The 22,737-nt window shown below is 43.7% G+C and overlaps 1 protein-coding gene across 2 annotated transcripts in view; it reads left to right on the plus strand.

Annotated features, from left to right (window-relative positions):
• The window catches only part of LOC308103350 (ryanodine receptor 3-like), a 137,596-nt gene that overhangs the window by 10,485 nt on the left and 104,374 nt on the right, over positions 1-22,737 (plus strand). For both annotated transcript variants that reach the window (XM_080453269.1, XM_080453270.1), the window contains exons 7-23: positions 3,124-3,259; positions 5,682-5,777; positions 6,894-7,012; positions 9,042-9,175; positions 9,504-9,745; positions 10,578-10,770; positions 11,139-11,355; positions 11,815-11,919; positions 14,103-14,206; positions 14,798-14,881; positions 15,858-16,017; positions 17,712-17,856; positions 18,332-18,537; positions 19,106-19,280; positions 19,525-19,733; positions 21,567-21,730; positions 21,888-21,927. In XM_080453269.1, the coding sequence (XP_080309395.1) occupies positions 3,124-3,259; positions 5,682-5,777; positions 6,894-7,012; positions 9,042-9,175; positions 9,504-9,745; positions 10,578-10,770; positions 11,139-11,355; positions 11,815-11,919; positions 14,103-14,206; positions 14,798-14,881; positions 15,858-16,017; positions 17,712-17,856; positions 18,332-18,537; positions 19,106-19,280; positions 19,525-19,733; positions 21,567-21,730; positions 21,888-21,927 (2,529 nt within the window). The remainder of the gene's footprint in view (positions 1-3,123; positions 3,260-5,681; positions 5,778-6,893; positions 7,013-9,041; positions 9,176-9,503; positions 9,746-10,577; positions 10,771-11,138; positions 11,356-11,814; positions 11,920-14,102; positions 14,207-14,797; positions 14,882-15,857; positions 16,018-17,711; positions 17,857-18,331; positions 18,538-19,105; positions 19,281-19,524; positions 19,734-21,566; positions 21,731-21,887; positions 21,928-22,737) is intronic.

Here is a 22,737-nt window from a genome sequence, read left to right on the forward strand (position 1 = left end):
AAAACACAAAGCTGCGCACTGCGCATGCGTCGACGCACTTTCTCTAACCAATTTACACCCACTTCACGCTTACAACACCTGGACATGGCAACCCAACCTCACTCTCCGAGCCTATCAGCGTCGTCGCTCATCGTTCTGTGATTGACAGCAAAAGTTGGCCAATCAGGTGGCGAGCTCGAGTGAGCCCGAATGGCTCCGAGTGCAGCCGACCAAACACGAACGGCAGCCATTGTTTCCCTGGGCAGTTTTCTCCGCACTTCTCTCCAATGTTTTAGAACTTCTAGAAGCTCTCAAACTTCTTCTTTGAGGCACGGACTTTACTTATAACATATCGTTTGGATATAATTTAGTTGTTTCACTTCATATGTGTGGTCAATTAATCATGACAGAGCCTATTCAAAAATAAAAATTCAGAGAACCGGCAGGGGCGGCCAGTCACACGCATGTATCCGAATAAGGCAACCTATTTTGGGCATGGCCATCTCAAAAGTCCCGTTGCGTCACATTAGTCACGGAGGTGGCAAAAATGCACTGCAATTGGCTGACGGGGAAAAACGGTGCACTCACACTCACCCACCAGCGTATGTTGGTACACACACACACACACACACACACACACACACACACACACACACACACACACACACACACAGATCTGTTGTTGCGACCAAGTGGAGCTTACTATGTAACCCTGCTTGGGTTGTGTCTCTGTGTCTCTGTGTCTCCGTGTGCACTGCCTGTGTGCACTGCCTGTGTGCAGCTCCTCTGAGATAAGTAAATGTCCAATTTAGACGTACCATACATCAAATGAAAGGTCTTTGAAAACTGAACACACCTGTCAAGGTTGCGTTTAAGCCCGCCCCTTCCCCCGGAAGCCACGCCCCGGAGAAGGCTCCTAAAAACTCCCCATTGAAACCCCATGTTAAATGAAAAGTGCCCGAATCGCTCCCAAACTTTTTCTACCCCCCCTAAGTGGGGGTCTACGAACAAATACATCGGGCTCGGATTTTGGCTCCGCCCCCCGGAAGTGGGTGAAACAGGCACTTCAAACACTTTGTTGAATTGTTCAAAAACATTCCAAGTTTTTTTTTGGTGAATTTGTATTTTTCTAAGATGCTCCTTTTAACGTTCGCGCGTCTTACTTGTGTAATACTTACTTGATGTAATACTTACTTGTGCTGTAGTCAAGGCTTTGTAGTGCAAAAAATAACAGCCGATGGGGTCCGCGATATTTCACGGGGGTCGTGATGTTTCACGGGGGTCCACAATGTCTCGCGGGGGTCCCAAGACTCCCAGGGGGTCCGCGGACCCCCTGGGAGTAAAATTATTTAAAAAAAATAAAAAACCTTTTTGGGGGACATTTCTTCATGAAAAAAAAAAAACAGCCGATGGGGTCCGCGATGTTTCACGGGGGTCCGCGATGTTTCGTGGGGGTCCCCAAGACTCCCAGGGGGTCCGCGGACCCCCTGGGAGTAAAATTATTTTAAAAAATGTAAAAACTTTTTTGGGGGAAATTTTTATCCCACGATTTTTGAACACCAAAATAAGCGAGCCCTCGCTTATTTTTGCGCGGACGTAATTTGTTTGTCATTGTGGTGAATGTTGTGTGTGCTGCTGATGTTTGTTGTGTGCAGCTTAATAGAGACACACGGGGACTACAAAATTCACGCCCACTTTTGAGACAGCGCCGCTACTCGAGGTCCGTTAGAACGATGAACTGCAGCTGCCAATGCATTCCCTATGAGAGGATATGAGAGTTAGCTTACTTTTAAAATGATCCTGCATTAACTGAAGACGATATTGATTTAAATAAAAATATGTTTCCAAATGTATGGAGTGTCTTTGTCAACATATCTTCTTGTTTTCTTAATAGTTGATGTGTTTCACATTTAATTTGCCACTTTAACGAGTTACCCATAATGCTAACACAGCAGAGGGTAGACAGCAGACGGGGATTTCAGTGACATCACTGTCTTTACGAGCGCCGAGCGCCGACCAGTGGTGTACCCACTGTAGAGGCAGGAGAGGCGGTCGCCTGCCCAACTAAGATCTCGCCTCCCCTAAAAAAAATAAATAACCCGAAAATGTGTCATTGCGTGCTTAATGTCCTCAAAGTCACGCATCCAACAAGCTTTGAACTGAGCAGATTGGACCTTCTGTTCCAGAGATAATGACCAAAACCTATTGAAAACGGCCACTTTCGCCAGTTTTCTGGGTATTGAAAACCTCAAGGGATGCGTCCGTGACGTATATACCATGCAATCACTTAAACTCTAGATCTCCGATGCTAGCGATTTTGACATACTGATGGAGTATATTATAGTATATTGTGGGTAGTATATCGAGATGAAAGATATGGGACATTAAAAAGGACAAATTAAACAAATGGGACAGATTATTAGAACACAAAAAAAATCGCTAGTTAACCAGTGAAATTACGGTATTTTACAATGCCTCTCATAGAGATTGCATTGAGAGCTGCAGTTCATCGTTCTAACGGACCCCGAGTGTCAAAAGTGGGCGTGGATTTGTAGGCCTTCCGCTTCCGGCCATGTGTCTCTATGTCAGAGTGTTTGTGTTGGAGCGCCTCAGTGCGGCTGCAGAGTTCATGTGCAACATCTTGCATGTGTGGCTGTGGCTTTACAGTTTTCCTTCGCCGTGTCTGTAGGTCACGGCCTGGAGACCCCAGGGTCTCCAGGGACCCCTAAGGGGGGGGGCGGACCCTCTGGGTATTTTTTTATCCCATGATTTTGTACCCCCAAACGATATTTTCTTTTGGGGGGGGGGGTACTAGACGTAGCGGGCCGAACTTCTAGTATATTACATACTGCTTGTGTTACAGATACCATCTCAACTCTGTTTACAAATGTCACTTGACCCTTTAAATTTACCAGTAGTATTCTGCTCTACTCCCAACAAAGACCTATTCTCATCTGGTTATAATATGGTACCTTCATTGAGCATCATGTCAAATCTAGTTTTCCTACTTACCCAGCAGGTGGTCGTGTATAATGTATAATTGTATTTTGATCTTACTTTAGTTTGCATTGCATATCGGTGTGACAGTGTGACCAGGAGGTTATCGAGGGTAACTATAATCTTGTTTTTTTTCCCGTCCCACAGGGCATGCTGTCCAACTTGTGCAAATGCGTAGACCGGATGAACGTGTACAACAGTGCCGCCCACTTTGCAGAGATGGCCGGGGAGGAGGCAGGCGCCGCCTGGAAGCCCATCCTCAACCTCCTCTACGAGCTCCTGGGTAGGCAAGAGCATTCACTCAGTCCATTCACTCACTCAGTCCATTCACTCAGTCCATTCAGATTGCCATCATCGTCATCTCTCAACCCTGGAGAGCCATGAAGTATTAATCTGCCCCACAGCAGCTGACCATTCCTCTATCTCTCTTTCCACCACACCGCTCCTCTCGCCTCAGTTCCTCCTCAATGTCAGTTATTCCTTCCATCATCTGGAATGCACAGCCAGTGACAGCTGGTGACATGGCACTAACTTTTTTGGTCGTCAGTAACGAGATGATACGTCTCATGATACACAAAAGAAGAAGTAGTCAGTGACAAGGGAGGAAGAGAAAGAGAAAGAGGGAGGGAGAGAGACAGACAGACAGACAGATAGGTAGACAGACAGACAGAGAGAGACTGACAGAGAGACGGACAGAAAAATCGAGAGTGTAAGTGGAGTTAAATTAACACAGGATTTTGAAGTGTAGACTAAATACATCTCATATTCCGGATGTAGTACTGTCTGCCTTTTGGATCACACCACTCTCCTGAAGAGATAAAGGGGTGTGGCTAGCGGTCACAACGTTTGCATCTGTCATAATCATCCACCACTGTAGACCTCCCTCCAGGCAGTGGCCCCTCCCTCCTCTCAAGGTCTCCCAACATGAAACAGTGATGAATGACCCTCAAAAGTTCACACTTTCATGCATCTTTTCTGTGGGTAATTTTTAGCTTTGCCCCTCCCACCAATAACTGCCCCCTAGTCCACCTTGACTGCCCTCATATTCATCAGCATCATCTTTACTAACCCACCCACTGCACCTTTGCACGCGCACGCACACGCACACACAGTTAACACAGTTAACACGCATCACTGCACACTTTCGCAGCACAACACAAAACACACAGGCACACCACTGAGCTCATTCCAGACTTTCCACCGCTAATCGGAGACAGGGTCACACCCCATGTGTTTCCTGGGCAGTCTGGCAGAGTGGGTTTGTGTGTCAGCAGCCACTCTCCTCTCCTCTCCTCTCCTCTCCTCTCCTCTCCTCTCCTCTCCTCTCCTCTCCTCTCCTCTCCTCTCTTCCTGAGCCCCACCAGCCTGTTTAACCATCCTTTGGAGCACAGCCTCGAGCTGTCCTCTCAGTCTCTGACATTCACATCAGTAAACAGCACCCATTGTCCTTGCGTCACAGGCTCTCTCTATTGTGTGATGTGTTGGTATTAACAAATTGATAGCTTTCCTTAGACTGCAGAATTAAGTGAGATTAGATGCACATCAGTATTCCGTGGGTGCCGAGCACAGTTAAATTGTTTTCGTGGGCGTTATCAGTGCTGGCTCCCGGTGTCCTAACGGTGAAAAATGAAGTAGTAAATTAATGAGAAGACTTCTTATAATGTCTCCACTGTGGCAGAAAACAGAGTCAGTGGGGATGCACTCTATGTACTTTATAGAACAGAGAGGTCTTGCTGTCACAGTGGTTCTAGGGCAGTGCTTTTCAAACTTTTTGTGCACAAGGCACACCAATTGACAAGTCAAAATATCAAAGCACAAAGTATTCATAGCCGATCTCACTCCGCTTCACAAGGCTTTTTAATTATTTTGTTCTGTGTAAATGATAATTTAAACCAGCTTTTATGGTAAATGTATCCCTTTAAAAGAACCACATGCTTCATCATTTATTTATTTAGATTTTTTGTGGGCATTTTATGCTTCATTTCAGATAGCAGAGTGTAGAGAGGGAGCAGAGACATGCAAGACAAGATGAAAGTCTGATTTTGACTCGGGTCCTTGCTCTCACAAGGAGCTAGGCCTGACCTCTGGTAGTCGAATAGTCGACTAATTAGTCGAGGGGTGTCTGAGTCGACTGCCAATCTCTTAGTCGAATTATAAAAATAAAAATAAAAAAATGTTTTTTTTTTTTTTTTTTTTTTTTGGTTGAGAGATTGGCCTAGTTTTTTTATATTAATGAACTAATAGTTTGCCAAAAATAGGATATACATCATGATTAATGGGAGAAACCAATAGTATATGTTAAATCAGACACTAAGCACCCCTACAGCCCAAATGGAATGTTCCTCTATTGCATAACATATTTTTTGCATGATTTGACTGAGAGATTGGCATCGAATCAGATTGATTCCACTGCCAATGTTTTTTTGTTTTTTTTTGGGGGGGGGGGTGTCCTTAGTCGACTGCCAGTCGACTATTGGCAATTAGTCGCCAATCAGATTCGACTATACAAATGCTTAGTCGGGGACAGGCCTACAAGGAGCATGTGGTCTGTGCACTAAAGGGCGTTGAACGTCATCTGTTGTATAATATGAGCAGATGTCACAATTCATACATGGTGGGTGTCATTTTTGTAGCAAAACTCTAGTGGTTATCAACCAGCCTGTATGCAAGTCCTGATTTTCTTATTGATTTTCCTTTTCCCACAGCTGCTCTGATCCGTGGGAACAGGAACAACTGCACCCAGTTCTCTCGGAACCTCGACTGGCTGGTCAGCAAGCTGGAGAGACTGGAGTCTTCCTCAGGTACTGTCCAATGTATATGGTGGGATACAGAGAGTCTATCATCTACACTGTAAAATCCTGGGTGTTCATTTAACTGTTGAGAGTGTACAAATGGAGTTGAAATGAACCTGTAAGGCTCAGGGCACTATTTTGGACATACTATACTATTCTGTATCAGCCTGAAGTGCAGTCAACGGCATGGCAACAGACTTTTTTTCTGGCGTGGAGAAGGGTGGAGTACCCGTGGCGAAGTGATGAGCTAGGTGGGATTAGGCTGAATATATTATCAGTGGATGTGTTACAGCTGGATTCAATCGTGACCAATCAAATGATCCACTATTATTACCTTTTAAGAACAGTGTGCTGTGCGCAGCGCAAGGGCGTACTGGTAATTTCCATAGTATCCTAGAAGAAAGGTTTCGGAAATATAATTTGTCCCAAGAGCAAATTGGTGTAATCAAACAACAAATCCAAAGCACCTCAAACAGACCGCCAAGAGCAGAAGATGTAAATTTATCTTGGGAGGAAATAACAAACATAGTTAAAATGTGATGACACTGGTCCTCTGAGAAGCCTTTCTCAGTTTATTAAAGTTTATTCATATTCACCAAATAAACTATGCTGACGGACAAAATAATGACCGCCCTGCGGACCTCCAACGTTAACACAGACCCTGAGCAGATGTCCGCCTAGGAGGTACAGCAGAGCAGTCATTATTTTGTGTCCTTGTGTACAGTACCCGTCCATGAGAAATGTTGTTTCTAAAATGGGGCTGGTATGGTCTGAGTAGACTCCCAGTACACTGGACTATGAAAGGCAAAAGTACACAGACTCCATCATTGTACAGCAACGTGTTTACTCCCTGTTTTAACCACTTAAACCCTATACAGTACATACTGTAGTTGACCGTATTCACCCTGGATTCTATACTAGGTCGGTTAGTATTTCCCTCTGCATCAAATCTCTTCGCTGAAAATAGACGATCTACAAGCTCACAAAGAGCTGTATGCTATGTCAGATTTTTTCTTTTCTTTTTTTTCTTTTTGTGAAAATCTGTTAAGGCTAAGGTGGCTTAGCTCAGAGTTTGATTTCGAAAATGACAAACCTGACCTCCCCTCTCCTGTCGTGTCCTCTTAGGAATTCTGGAGGTTCTCCACTGCATCTTGGTTGAGAGCCCAGAGGCTCTGAACATCATCGAGAAAGCACACATTAAATCCATCATCTCTCTGCTCTACAAGCATGGACGGAACCACAAGGTGGGGAATGACATTGCTTTGGACACCCACACACACACACACACACACACACACACACACACACACACACACACACACACACACACACACACACACACACACACACACACACACACACACACACACACACACACACACACACTTTTCATAACGACACATAAACACCGGCAGCATTTTGTGAACATCTTTTGACCTGGTTTTGCATTCTGGAGTCACCCTCAACAGACCCGACGGGCTAAACCGAATTGAGGGTAAGCTGTATAGCAGACATTACCCTCTGCCTAAGCTTCCATCCTTTCGCCTTCCTTTTGCCTCTGGGCAAGCAAAACAACAGGCAACATCACAATGCAGTTTAGGCCTCTGAGAAGAGGATTTACATACAGTAGCACAGCCCGTTGACAACTTATATAAGTCCTCAATCACTGTTAAACGCAAGGTCAGGCTCACAGGTTTTATTCTCCAATCGTTAACTAATTCATATAAATCTTTGTCATGGGAACATGGCTGCTGTCAGAGCAGTTCCACATATTGAACGACTTCACTTTCGCCGGTGACATTCCAGCTATGCGTTTTATACGCTGCCTTGACACGTCTCCGACGCCCAATATTTGCTCTGTAAAGGGTGCTTGGCTGCGTGAGCGTGACCTCATAAACAACAGCTGTTGATCAGCGAGTGGCAGCTGAAACGCTGCGGCCCACATGGTGCTGGGAGCGGTCTGCATTATACTAGTCTTGCATATTGTCGCTGTCGGGCGGAAACCTTATATGTCCAAAACAGTTACTTTTCCTGCATTCCAATGGATCCAACAAGAGCTTATTTAGTCATAAGCTCTTGTTAATAGATTTCATTGGTTAAATATTTATAAAACCCACTCACTTAAACACTTTCACTTAAATGTTTTTAGATGTTTATTTGTATTATTATTATAGCAGATACTAGCTCACACAATGCAACGCGTAGTGAGCTTGTAGACTTTTGTGTGACAATGTAGTATGATGAAGTATGGCATTCATTTATTAACTCATTGACTGCCAGAGTTAAAACCTCGTTCATAGCAGCCCTTGCCAGCGATTTTCGTGTTTTTTTGTTTCGTTATTTTGTTATTTAATTCACATATAGAAAGTCTAGCTGGACAGTTGAATCGTTTTGATCGTTCCACCACTAGAGAGCAGCACATACCAGCTTGATCGCCTCTCGATCACACTCGCCCCCCCCCCACACCCACTCACACAGTCAAACACATGAACCGGAAGTGAAATGTCTCAGATTCTGTGATCGGCGAAAATTACGATGTGATACACAACGGGATGACTGTTCGTCACCCAGACCATAGATTATAGGAGGGGGGTCTCCGATCGTTTTTCATAGCGTGTGAAAAACCGTTTGTTTCCCTATTATGGTCGAAAATGACTGGGGGGAAAAATGAAAAACCGGAAACGGAACCCAAGTCATGAAACCGGATGCAGTGGTGGTTGAAGTAAGTGGAACCTGAAACTTAGCCTGATTCATAACAGAATAGCGTGATCAGAGCATAAAGATCAATAAAGACCATAGATCGCATTAATGCGATCCTGGCGGCCAGGCGCGCTATTTATTAGATCGCATTAATGCGATAATGGCGGCCAATGAGTTAAAAAAACATAACAAATTGAAAAATATGGAGATAAGAGGTTTCTGCCCGACAGCAACGATATGCCACATTACAGCCCACCTGTCCAGGCTGTTGGATGGAGGGCTTGCATATTACAGTGAGATAAATGAGGGGGATTGTCGCCACTGGCGGTTTGAGGACTTGTCTGTGACAAGACACATTTGTATTTATATTCAATCACATGAGGGAGAAGGAAGCGTGTCAGAGTGTTACCAACCTTGTCCATTAATAATTACACTGAGGGAGAGACAAGGTTGCAGAAACCAGGGTCTATAATATTCTCTTTCTTTCTTTCTGCATTTCCTTTCCTTTCTTGCATTCTTTCTTTCCATTTTTCTTTCACTCCTTCTGTTTCTCTCTCCCTCTCTTTTTTGCAGATCTTGGATGTGCTGTGTTCCCTCTGCGTCTGTAACGGGGTGGCTGTGAGAGTCAACCAAAACATTATTTGTGACCACCTGCTTCCAAAGAGGGACCTGCTCCTTCAAACTCGCCTGATCAATGATGTTCAGAGGTAATGAAGTGCATCACAATCTGGCTCCACCACAGTGGATTAGATTCACCGGAAGCAGGTTGCACTTGACCTTTACATGACTTTTATCAATGATTTCCCCTGGAATATATTAAGCCACTAAGTGGCAGATCAACAAGCTAAATACAATCGTGTTGTCTTTGAAAAGAGTCAATGTACGCATTAGTTATATAAGGGAACAGAATAAAAGAACAGAGAAAAGTAATGTGGAACAATGTCAGCCACTTATTCATTGCCTCTATGTATTTGTCTCCCTATACTGAGCAGTTCATATGACGCATGCTATCTCAATGTCATTTAACCCATCCAGTATGAGGCCAAACATCTTCTTGGGCGTGGCCGAGGGATCGGCCCAGTATAAGAAGTGGTACTTTGAGCTGATGATCGACCAGGTGGACCACTTTGTGACCGGCGAGCCCACTCACCTCAGGGTGGGCTGGGCCAACACCGCCGGCTATGCTCCGTACCCCGGAGGAGGAGAGGGATGGGGGGGCAACGGGGCCGGGGACGACCTTTACTCCTACAGCTTTGACGGACTTCACCTCTGGTCAGGTGGGACTCTTTAGCAGACTGCATCTATCTGCTATTTTCTCTGAATGTTCTCCTATTATGACATGCCCAGAATATTTCATGTGGTTAAGCCTGTATCGGACCTAAATAACCGCACACACTTCACTGTGAGCAGTCCAGGGGCCTGCTGTCCACACTCTGTTGTGTCCTTGCAGTTTCTCAAGGGCAACGTTAGAACTCCCCAACCAGCCTCCGAATGACGTAACCTCTCTTACCACTTGGCTAGTCCCTCCCATGCTCCCTCTATTTCACCCAGTGTGAGATCTCACCTCGCCGTCTACTCTCTTCTAACACAGCACCTACCATATGTCACATCTATTTACTCCCTCCCCGAATCCACTAAAAGGCTTGTCACCTTCCTTCCTTTGCTTTCGTGCTCTTCCCTGCAAGAATACACCCCTGCCCCCCAATCCCCCAAAACAACAACAACAACAAAACAGCTCCCTCAATCTCATACCTCACCAACCCTCTACAGCAGTGGTTCCCAAACGCTGTGCCGAGGCACACTGGTGTGCTGTGATACAAGTCCAGGTGTGTCTTGGAATTTTGTGACAACCACACATTATTATTGCAATATACAACTATACAAAAGGTTATGGATACTTAACTATATATCAATACTTTGTGCACACTCATTACAGGTGTGCCTAGAAATGTTGACTTGCCCATTGGTTTCAACATTTTGAAAACCCCTTTTCTACAGTACTCCCCCCTTCCCCTCCACTGTCCCTGCCCTACATTCTCAATGACTTTGCCATTGTAGCAGCCATCCATTCTCTCTCTCTCTCTTTATCCCCATGCCTGTCTACTGCAGGGCGCATCCCCAGGGCCGTGGCCTCCATTAACCAGCACCTGCTGAACTCAGACGATGTAGTGAGCTGCTGTCTGGACCTGGGTGCTCCCAGCATGTCCTTCAGGATCAACGGACAGCCGGTCCAGGGCATGTTCGAGGACTTCAACACCGACGGCTTCTTCTTCCCTGTCGTCAGCTTCTCAGCGGGCGTCAAGTGAGGCTCAGTGTGGAGAAGGCCATGTGATGACCCACATTAACCGTGCTGTCACTATTTTGGGTGACAACAGCAACAACAACAAAAATTATAATAATAAAGAAATCAAATTTTTTTATTTTGAAAATACTGGAAATAGCCGATCTACAAGCTCACAACATCTTGTACTGTGGCGTGTTTTGAGCTTGCAGATCTTTATTGTTTTGCTATTTGTCTTACGATATACTGTTCATAAGGCGTAACTGGTAAAGAGAGGTGTCAAATGCATTGACACCTCTCTTTATCAATTGTTATTCAATGATAATATCGAGAAAAGTTATCACCAAAAAAGAAAAGAATAAATATTCTTGGAACCGCTTCCTACCCAGGGTCCGTTTGCTGTTGGGTGGTCGTCATGGAGACTTCAAGTTCCTACCCCCAGCGGGTTATTCTCCCTGCTATGAGGCCCTGTTGCCAAAGGAGAAGATGAGGGTGGAGCCTGTGAAAGATTATAAGAGAGACCATGAGGGGGTGAGGGACCTGCTGGGCACAACACAGCTCCTCTCACAGGCCTCCTTCATCCCCACGCCAGTGGACACCAGTCAGGTGAGCAGCGGGACACCTACAGTAGTGGTTTTCAATGTCACTGGACTAACGAATCCTACAAGTTGGGGAAAGCATGTCCTTCCGCACATGAAACGCCTCACTGTCAGCTGAAAAGAAGCATCTGGTCACTCCCATGTGTATCGGAGGACACAAGTGGTTGTCTACACCCTCCCCAGACCAACAAATAGGGGTTGCCAGTAACACAGACGTTATATACTGTATATATATATACATGGTAGGAATTAGCAACAATTCAAATGGGGAGGAAAGAAAAAAAGCACACACACACACCAAAAACTGTTACTAATGTACACTGTAGCCAAAGTGCTGTCAAAACTGATCCCTAGGAATTGAACCAATGCATGGTACGGGGAAGAAGAGTTATCACTTTTGGTCACTATCCCATTGGCATCTATTTATCATCCAACCAAACCATCTGCTATGTTCTTCTCCTTCCAGATTGCTCTCCCTGCTCACTTGGACAATGTCCGGGACAGGCTGGCAGAGAACATCCATGAACTGTGGGGGATGAACAAGATCGAACTGGGTTGGACCTACGGCAAGGTACTGGCTGTACACTCCCACGCCCATCCCTGCACACACTGCAGGGAGCTGATGAAACTTGGCTTCCATTTGTAAAAAACGAAATGAAAGAGGGGGAAGACATTTTATTAACCCTATATGATTCTTCATTATGACAAATAGATAAAATAGTGATGCGTTGTGAGCTTGTATGTCTGCCATTTTAGCTATTTTTGAAGAAATTTATGAAATTGTCAAATTTGGACAAATTTACCCAAAATAGGGACACCGGCGTTATTGTGGTTAACATAATCTTTTTCTTAAATTGTGATATCGTCAAACATATCAGACAGTCTACAATACATTAACCCAAAAGAAAATGCATGTATTTTATTCAGTCCGACCAGGAGCAAAGATAAAACAACATATCCCCACCGGCCATAAAAATTAATGACCAGAGTAGGGGATATCAAAAGCAGATGCTTTTGATATCCTCCCCCCCCCCCCCCCCCAGCAAATCCGACGCTGCCTACACACACTGCTGGAATGAATGTGATGAAACAGTGACTTACAAAGGTCAACTCGTCCCTCCGGTGTAGTAGATGCCAACGGTCCATTAACCTCAATCTCTCAGTAATTTTGGAGCCGTATTTCAGGATTTGGTGTTATTAGGATTGATCATCTTAACAAAGGCCCGTTAAGCCTAATGTATGTTCCGTCGTGCGATGGTGTCACGGCTGAGAACAGCAGACCCGTCACCTACAAACTCACAACACGTCGTGACGCGTTGTGAGCAAAGGTTTTGGAACCACAGAGTTATAGCGCTGATCACACACAACACACGCCGTAGCTCTTCAGTGCTGTAGTTTCTGTCACAGCATCCCTCCCCTTGGCGCCATCGACACAGACCGTTTTGACAAATGGATCATCTTGCCTTGTCATCTAGATTAATTAAGACTGCACGACATTGCCACTCAGGGGAGGAGGGGCCAGGGCCTTGTCATTTATAAAAGACAATATTTAGGTACTACCCTGACACTCGGCCTGAATTAACATTTTTACTTCATTATTCAGTCTGAAAGTGCTCCCATTGCAGCCGTTTTCTGAGATGGGCGTTAGCGAAGAGAGAGTCCTTGGCGATTAATTAATTCCCTAACCAATTACAATAGCAAAACTTTTGACGTCATTGTCAAGCAACACTGGTCAGCTAGCTTGCTAACTAACTAACTCTAGCCAGATACTACACTAAAGATTATTTATCCCCAAGATGAAAAACTGGTAGCTTTGCTAGTGGGTAAAGTTGTCACAATATGCCGCTATCAACCCTTGCCATTTACCAAACATATCCTTTCACATTAGACTGCTTCCTGCAATCATATTATCTTTGTGTAGTCTGTCACAGAATGCAATGGTGTAACACTGATCACGTCCATCATCGCATTCAATGGACGCTGATTGGACTGGTTGGAATTTCAACCAATAAAACGTGAATTGTGATTCAGGGGCTGGAGCCAGGCACAGATGTTCAGCATTTAATTTAGTTTTAACGAGGGCCCATTAGTTCAAAGTGACATTGTCCCCAATCCTAGATAGGACAAAGTTTGGACAAAGTGACAGTTACTTGGCTGGGATTCACACTGATTTGGTCGATAAACTTGGTTATGGATTGGCTACATCATGTCCGAGTGCTTGGCCTCTGTACTGTATGTGTTTGGGAACACCTACACCTACTGTAATGGTTTCCTGTGGACAGCAGAAGATACCCAGAGGTAGCGCTTAAGCCACTGTCTTTATTGAGAGCCTGATGAGCACAGCAGCGCATTGCTCTCAATTAGATGCTCACGCAGACAGCAGAGCTCTATGCCCCGCTGTGGATCATCCCTCCCAGTTAATTGCATCATTTAAAACATCAACACCTGAGGATTAAATCATTCAGGGCGACAATTAACTAACACATTCATGTGAATTGTGGCTGCACAGAGATTTGACCAAATAGCTCTCCTTACTTTTGGGCTTTGTTCAAAGGTGTGAGGTATACTTTTGCCTGTTGACTTGACTGTGATGTGCAATCATTCTTTCCAGATTTATAGAATCTGCCTTCTGTTAGGATATGGTTGGTTGGTAGGGAGGGAGGGAGGTAGGTAGGTAGGTAGGTAGGTAGGTAGGTAGGTAGATCGATTGATTGATTAATTTATCATAATTATGCCTAAACCTTTTCTCTCCAGGTTCGTGATGACAACAAGAGGCAACACCCTTGCCTTGTGGATTTCACTAAGTTGCCTGAAACGGAAAGGAACTACAACCTGCAGATGTCCAGCGAGACGATCAAGTAAGTCTGAATGCCTCTGCTAAAGAATCCACTCACAAATTCATAGAAAACCTACTGCTCTCAGCTGGATGCTGTTGAAGCACAGATTAGGCCAAGATTAAAGCAGCACCTTCTAATGAGTTGCAACTCCTCGCTGCGCTCTGTTATTGATTCTCACAAAGTCGAGGGTGCAAAGTGCATTTCTGCTAGCCACTGAGTCATCGTTCTGTGGAAACATTAGGCTTGGCTCTCCACACCTAACTCCCTTTTACACAGAGCTTCAATGATATATGCAATCTGTCAGTACAGTATACACACGGTACGCTGTTATCCTCAATATAACTGTATTGATTGACTGAGATCTATCTGTGTCTAATGGGCTGTGTTAAAATTTAAATAAAAAAGCCTGCTCACTCAACAAATTCTACCTTCATTAGGCGGAGCTTAATGTGTCTTCTGTATTGACATTTTGTCACGTCCTTCCGTGATGGGACAACATTTCTTATGGTTGTTCGCTCTTTTTGGCTGTTTTTTCTGACACTATGAATCTTTGTCTGTCTGTGTCCACTCTCCCTTTCTGCTGTCTGACGTCTGTCCCTGTCCCTTTCTCAGAACCCTGTTGTCCCTTGGCTGCCACGTTGCCCAGGTCCTCGTGAGCGCTGATCTGGATCTGAAGAAAATCAAACTGCCCAAAGAGTATGATCTTTTGTTCCTATTCTGTGTTTACACAACCATGACCAGGTCAACAGGTTAGAGTTAAATTGGCCCATATGTGAGAGGACCTGTATAATTAATCTGAATGTATGGGTCATGTCAGCTGACCACAAAGAGGACAGATGCTCTGCTCCACCTTTCCATATTCTCCCATGCCTGTTGCATCAGCCAAGACCCACCTGCAAAGAACACGGTGACATTACATGAGTAGGAATACCTGGGGTTGAATTAACCACATGAACCCTAGTGTCCCTATTCTGGGACGAACATTTGTTGAAAATAGTATTCTCACAATGCATCACGTTGTGACACATTTTGAGGTTGTAGATCTGCTATTTTTTGTAAACAGATTTGGTTGAGGGAAAATGAGGGGTCTAAGTATAGACCCATGGGGGACACCAGTCAACTATGGGGTTTAAGTGGGTTTTAACACACAATGCATTCGAACATGGAACATGACATGGCAGGTATCTAATGAAACTGTAACAGAATTAAATCTCATAATTAAGAAAACAAAACAAAAACACCTTGGGGTTCAAACTCCTCCAGCACCGACATCTCTGGTTCTAAAGATTTCTAAGATACAATTGATTCTGTCATTTGGACCTTGACCTTTGACCTAAAGGTTAATCAGCTCTTCAGTGGAGACTGCTGATGTTTACACGAAGTGTCATGAAATTCCACCCATCGGTTCTCAAGTTCCTTTGCTCACAGACACACACACACACACACACACACACACACACACACACACACACACACACACACACACACACACACACACACACACACACACACACACACACACACACACTGCTATATGCATGCATGCAGGTTATTCTATGAATTAATAGTACATGCATAATATTGTACTATTTATTCATATTTTCTGTATTACTCAGTATTTTGGGTCATGAATAGAGATATGTTGACAGCTATCATGTTGTGTCATTTGCAGCTATTCGATGGTCAATGGTTACAAGCCTGCGCCACTGGATCTTGCTGACGTGAAGCTGTCTCCAGGTCAGGAAGTTCTGGTAGATAAACTGGCAGAGAACGCCCACAACGTGTGGGCCAAGGACAGAATTAAACAAGGATGGACCTATGGCATCCAGCAGGTAACCACACTTTCTCTGTTAACTACATGAACCCTATGCTGGGAATGTCTGAATAGGCCAACATTTGGCAAAAATAGAAGAACATTCAGTGAAAATATTTTTGCTATTTGAAGTAAAAGGAAGTATCTACTGTAGGGTTTAAGTGTATAAACGAGGGCCAGCTTTGGTCTGCATGGTCTTTAACACACTGACCGCCGGGCCCGTAGTTCTACGGGCCGTTAAATCCAACGCTTAAGCGCCGATCCCGTAGCCTACGGGCTGTGGTGCTTTTTCCTTGTAACATTTCATTGTAACACCACCGGAAACAGAATTATTTGGGATCCGGTTTTGACGATCACGCCGGCTCCCATTCTAAAGCGCACACTGAAACGCCATTTTCTTCGATTGTAGTTTTTCTCCTCGCTGATCACTGTTTAACATAAACCGTTCTAACTCAACAATGGATGCCCCGTTTGACACGTGGTTTGGACTGGTAGACACAGGGAGATGTCCGCGATGTTTACAAACAGTGCACAGATCAATCTTAAGGATTTTAACGACGTCTATGGCGACGTGAAAAAAACAAAAAACAACAATAAAACGTTGGCACTGGTGAGTACATTATGAGATTAACCTCTGGCGGTCAATGTGTTAATGGAGACATTTCATGATGACACAACACCAGCTGTGGACTTCAGATTAGATCTCAGATTAATTGCCTTTTTATTGACCTAATGAAGTAATTACTTCTACACAGAATCAGATTAGATGGATGTCTTAATGACTCTGAGCTTTTGCTGACGCACTCACAACTCAATCTTGAACAAACTTGGAAACAGTAGCTACATGCACATTAACTGCCTGCCCCTTTGGCACTCTCTTTCTCTGTTGTATTAGTGTGCAGATCTCTGTTCTACCTGCCTATTTGCTCTTTATTATTGTAGAGCTGCAAATATCAATTATTTTCTTAGTGATTATTCTATTGAATACAAATTAACTCTCTCAGTGCCACGCCCCGAGATATCCCGAGTTTTTCCCGAGTACCCTCAGTGCCAGCACGAGAAATCCCGAGTTTTTACTTTTGACTGTGGTCGCGCTATTCTGTTTATTTTTCATGATCATTCCTGACTCCTTCAGACTCATTGGGTTCCGGTTTCATGACGCAGATTCCGTTTCCGGTTCTCATTTTTTTCCCGCGGTCATTTTTGGCCAGAATAGGGAAAGTCACGTTTTTTCACACGGTATAAAAAACAAACGGAGAGGTCCACGTCTACTCTCTTTGGTCTGGGTGACGATCAGTCATCGTAGTCGTGTATCACATCGTAATTTAGCCCGATCAACGATTGTCAAAAATGTCAACATCCGGTTATGACCGGATGTGACGTGAGCCTGTTTGGGAGGGGGCGAGTGAGCCAGCGAGATCATCAATGTGTCGATTTGTTGCTCTCTACTGGTAGAACTGTATTATGGGTTTAAAAACCCAATCAGATCATTTATTTGAATGAAAAATTACAAAATTAAAAAATTAAAAAAAACGCAAATTGCTGGCACTGGGGGAGTACTTTATGAAAATACTCTTGGCACTGAGAGAGTTAACAAAGATTTTTTTTTTTTTGTCAAAATCAATTATTTTATTAAAATTGTACACAAATATATAATTGATTTAATCGATTAGTTAATATTTTCCATTGTGTATCTTCTCTTGTTTGTGCTAGGATTTGAAGAGCAGACGCAATCCGCGCCTGGTGCCATATGCTTTACTGGACGAGCGCACCAAAAAGTCCAACAGAGACAGTTTGAGAGAAGCCATCAGGACTCTAGTTGGATACGGATATCATATTGATCCTCCAGACCAGGAAGGTGAGGATATGGTGTAGTAGTTTTTTTCCTGCTTGCCTGAGTCAAAGAGTATGGCACCCTTTATTGCGTACATCTTATGACCCTGATGTCAGTCTTAAAAAATGCTTCAGTTTGGAGGTCTAAGATCATTATCTGATATATAGATGTGCTATATCATGTGTGTAGCATCCCGTTCAACGTATTCAATAACAAGCATAATTATTTTCAAAAACCCAATAAAAACTAATATGTATAATTTTAAAAAGCATAATTTTTACTTTATATTTTCCTTTTGAAAATCCCTTCTCATCAAGCCTGATAATTGTTTCTCCTCACTTTAGCTGAGTTGGTGTTCAAACCATTTCCTATCTGTTGCATTATCATAGCCATATTGGATAATAATCAATATCAGCAGCATATCGCACTGAGACCCATTTCAGGCCTGTGTGAGATCAGAGGCCTTATCTGGATCTTCCAATTTTCTCCCCGTCAATAGCCGTGCATAACCTGGATAACCAGAGCATAGACACCATTCGCTTCTTCCGTGTGGAGAAGACGTACGCAGTGACAACAGGAAAGTGGTACTTTGAGTTTGAGGCCTTGACCGGAGGCGATATGAGGGTGGGCTGGGCCAGACCTGGCTGCAGACCCGATATGGAGCTGGGAATGGACGACCAGGCCTACGTCTTTGACGGATACAGGGTAAAACTAGCTATACTGTATTCAGCAGCATATATTAGTTATATTGTACCTCTGTAGTAAATGTACTTGCCATTGGCTGTTTGCTTACACTGTTGTTTTGCTGTACTGTTAGCTCTATCACTGAGCTTTTCAGCTTCTTGTTAAAATAAAATAATTGTGATGTGTTGTTTAACCACATGAACCCTAGCTTCCCTATTCTGGGAATGTAAAAATAGGCTAACATTTGGCAAAATAGCTGCTCTACAAGCTCACAATATGTCACGGCACAACGCATTGTGAGCTTGTAGATAAGCTATTTTCGGCAAAGAGATTTGGTGTAACGGAAAAAAGCAGGGGACTTAGTACAGTATACTGTAGACCCCCGGGGGACACCGGTCAATGAATTATATAGCGTTTAAGTGGTTAATAATGTGACAAATATACTGTATATTGTACAGTCTTGTCAATAGTAATATAGCATCACCACAGGACAGCTGGAAAATGAGGGACTTCTCTAATTGCTGCCCATGTTTTGTATCCACATTTTCCATAAAGCCAGTAATGGTGCTTTTGTTTTGTTTTTCCTCAGGGTCGACGTCTGCACCGCGGTAGCCGATACTTTGGGCAGCCATGGAACAAGGGAGACGTGGTTGGCTGCATGATTAACATGGAGGACAAGTCCATGATTTTCACCCTCAATGGAGAGCTCATAATCACAAGCAAGGGCTCTGAGCTGGCCTTCACTGACTTTGAGACGGAGGGTGGTGAGTTTTACAACTGAGCTATTTTTGCTATTGTATTTAAAATATATATATGTTTTTTCTTTTTTAATTGATTATTCGGTTACATTGATTAGTTTGATTACCTGTTGCACCCTTAGAAAGTATGTCCATTTATTGTACCATTGTAGATGAACGATCAGGGAATATGCCAGGGTAGAATCCCACAAAAGCACAGGTACACACAAACACATAACAAAAACTCTGCTAACACCACCCCTCCCTCCAGGCTTAATCCCAGTGTGCAGCCTGGGAATGTCACAGATCGGCCGCATGAACCTGGGAAAGGACGCCAACTCTTTCAAGTACTACACCATGTGTGGACTCCAGGAGGGCTTTGAGCCGTTCGCGGTCAACATGAACCGTGACATCACCATGTGGTTCAGCAAGCGCCTGCCCACCTTCTTCAACATACCTGAGTCACACCCCCACATTGAGGTAAAGCCCACACAGTCACTGCTCAGATGTTTTGATTTCATTGAGAGACAGGGTTCCATTTGTAAAAAAATAGCCAATCTATAAGCTCACAATGCATTGCATCGTGATCAGTTGTGAGCTTGTAGATCTGCTATTTTAGCTATTATTGATTTTCCTTTTTGTGTTATTAACTTACATATCAGACAGTCTACATTTAATATTTAATTCAGGATAAAACATATCCCTGCTGGCGATAGAATATTAATCCCAGAGGGGAGATATCAATAGCAGAGGCATGGACACCCCCAAAAATGAATGCCCTATTATTGCATGTTTCGTCGTATGACAGTGTCGTGCAATTTTAGAGCTGGGGTGGTATGGTCTTTTAGGTACCGCGGTAAAAAATCCCTGCTTACCGACGGTACGGCGGTATTTACCGCGTGCGTGAAACCCCTCCCGTTTTTATAAACCATGGTCGGTTTTATAAAGCCGCCGTCGTCATTATTCTTATTCTTATTAATTATTATTATTATTATTATCACCTATGTGAAGACCCCCAGCTGCCGCTGGCCAGATGTGTCCTCCTCCCGAAGCAGAGGCGCTGGTGCCGCGGTTCATCTCGGCAAACTTTTCAGGATGATTTATTCTGAGATGCGACCTTGAATTGCTCGTATTTGCACGAGCAGCAGGAACCTTAAAGCCACAAATGCGGCAAATTACCTCATCAAATTTTTTTGGCTTGCCGTTGTCGTCTGGCTCAAGCCCAAAATATTTCCAAATAGCAGATTTGACATTTGGCTTAGGAATCAAATTTGCTGTATCAGCAGCATCAGCACCTTCACTTTTTTGTGGAATGAATAGCATCACTTTGTTGATGTTAAAGTTGATTGGGGTCAACTTTATGGCCAAATGACCATACCACATCGAAATGGGTGTTGTTCGCTATAAGTACTTGATAATAATGAAACTCAAACTGCTTATGCATATTTTTTATACATTTGTGTTGTGTGTGTAGACTATATATATACATAACCGCAGTATTGAGGTTACCGTCCCCAGCCCTACATGCAAAATAGTGAAAGTAGCTGATCTACAAGCTCACAATGCTTTGCAATGAGACACATTGTGAGCTTGTAGATCTGCCCAAAATGGGGACATCAGTTTGAAAGAGGTTAAGTCTGTCTGTGGGTTTTATAAATATTTAACCAATGAACAGTATTAACAAGAGCTTGTTAATAAAAAACAACTACATTGGATCCATTGGAACACGTTTAAACAACGGTTTTGGACATACAATGTTTACACCCGACAGTGATGGTATTTAGTTCATCCAGTACATGAAAAACATGTACGTCAACTTGGGTAATTAAAAATTCCTTGTGTAGTCCAATTTTGCAGTTGAATGGCTTGTAATGAGAAGATCAGCCAGAAAGTGCTGTTGCAACTACTGTACTTGTTTCATTGTAGAATACATTTTCACACCTCTGCATGTTTCATGTTTCAGTCAACCATGAATGTACTGTATAACTTTGGGATAAATGTTAATTAACCTCATATATCAACACTTTCCTAGGTGCCTTATTTATCATTGCTGGTCTGAAACTCAAAACATGTTTGGACTCATAGTCCTTGGCTTTAAACACATGAACCCTAGCATCCCTAGTCTGGGCATGTAATAATTGGCGAACATCAGTGAAAATAGGCAAATAGGCGAAAATAGCAGATCTAAAAGCTCGTTGCGACGTGTCATGAGCTCGTAGATCGGCTATTTTCTGCAAATGTTCCTTCCAGAATAGGGATGCTATAGGGTTCAAGTGGTTAATGGCCACCGTCTTCATGATTGTGATTGCTCAGGTGACGAGGATTGACGGGACGATAGACAGCCCCCCCTGCCTCAAGGTGACACACAAGACCTTTGGAACACAGACCAGCAACAACGACATGGTGTACTGCAGGATGAGCATGCCAGTGGAGTTCCATTCCACGGCCATGATTCTAGAGGAATCGCAAAAGCTCAGGTTAGACAGAGTTTACACAGCAGTGATTCTCAAACCTGTTCATGTCATGTTTTTGGCCATGGACCCCCATCAAGACAATTACAGTAAACAATTAGCTTGTTTGTTTTGCGACATGAGGTGGTTGATAACCAGATATCGCTTTTGTTTGTCCCTGCAGTCAACCTCCAAAAGAAGACGACTATGGAAGTATCACAACTGTAAGCCTACAACACAACTCATTCAGATGTGCTCTAGCTCCAGTTTGAAAGGAATAGTTGACCCAAAAATGAAAATTCTGTCATTATCTACAAACACCCACGACAACTTGAAACCTGGATGAAGTTTATTTGGCCACACTGTCACAGGGACTGCATATCCCCTGTCCTGATCCTCATAAGATACCGCATTGGTCGCTGCTGTTAGTTGGAGCAATGTGTCAACGTGGCCACCCTATGGCTGGGTGCAAGCTGTGGCATGTATTGAAACAGGAGGTCTCTCCACAATTACAATCATAACTCGCTAAATGTTCAAACGATTTTCGTTTTGGTTTGTTTGAAATATACTTGGATAAAATAAAAATGTGGGTTTTCATACCAAAATACTGGTAAAAAGTAATGTCTTGCTGTCAAGTTATGGCAAGTTGCCCCTGTCTATATTGCGGCGACATTGACCGACGATCCCATTGGCCAATGCGGCATCTACAGTTGTCTATTATGTCTACGGTTTCACCTATGTCCTCAGTGTGTGCTTGTTCCGAGAGAAGCCCAGGTGTTCCTTGTTTATCTATGTCCCTCTCTGTTGTCCAGCCATGCTTGTTAGTTTGTTCTGATGCAAAGCTGCTCCCTGCTTTGTTCCTGCCTGGGGTCATACCTACGTTCCCAGGGTCCACTGGGAACATTCTGTATTTCGCACTTTGACTGCAAATATTCACTACAGCAGTTTTCAAAACCTCTGCGAAGGTTGTCACAACAGAATTGTATAACACAGATGCAAAAATAGAGACAACCACAATTTGCAGTTTAAGTCTA

This window comes from Gymnoscopelus braueri (genome assembly GCF_963280865.1).
Source record: "Gymnoscopelus braueri genome assembly, chromosome: 16".
In the NCBI taxonomy this organism is placed as follows: Eukaryota; Metazoa; Chordata; class Actinopteri; order Myctophiformes; family Myctophidae; genus Gymnoscopelus; species Gymnoscopelus braueri.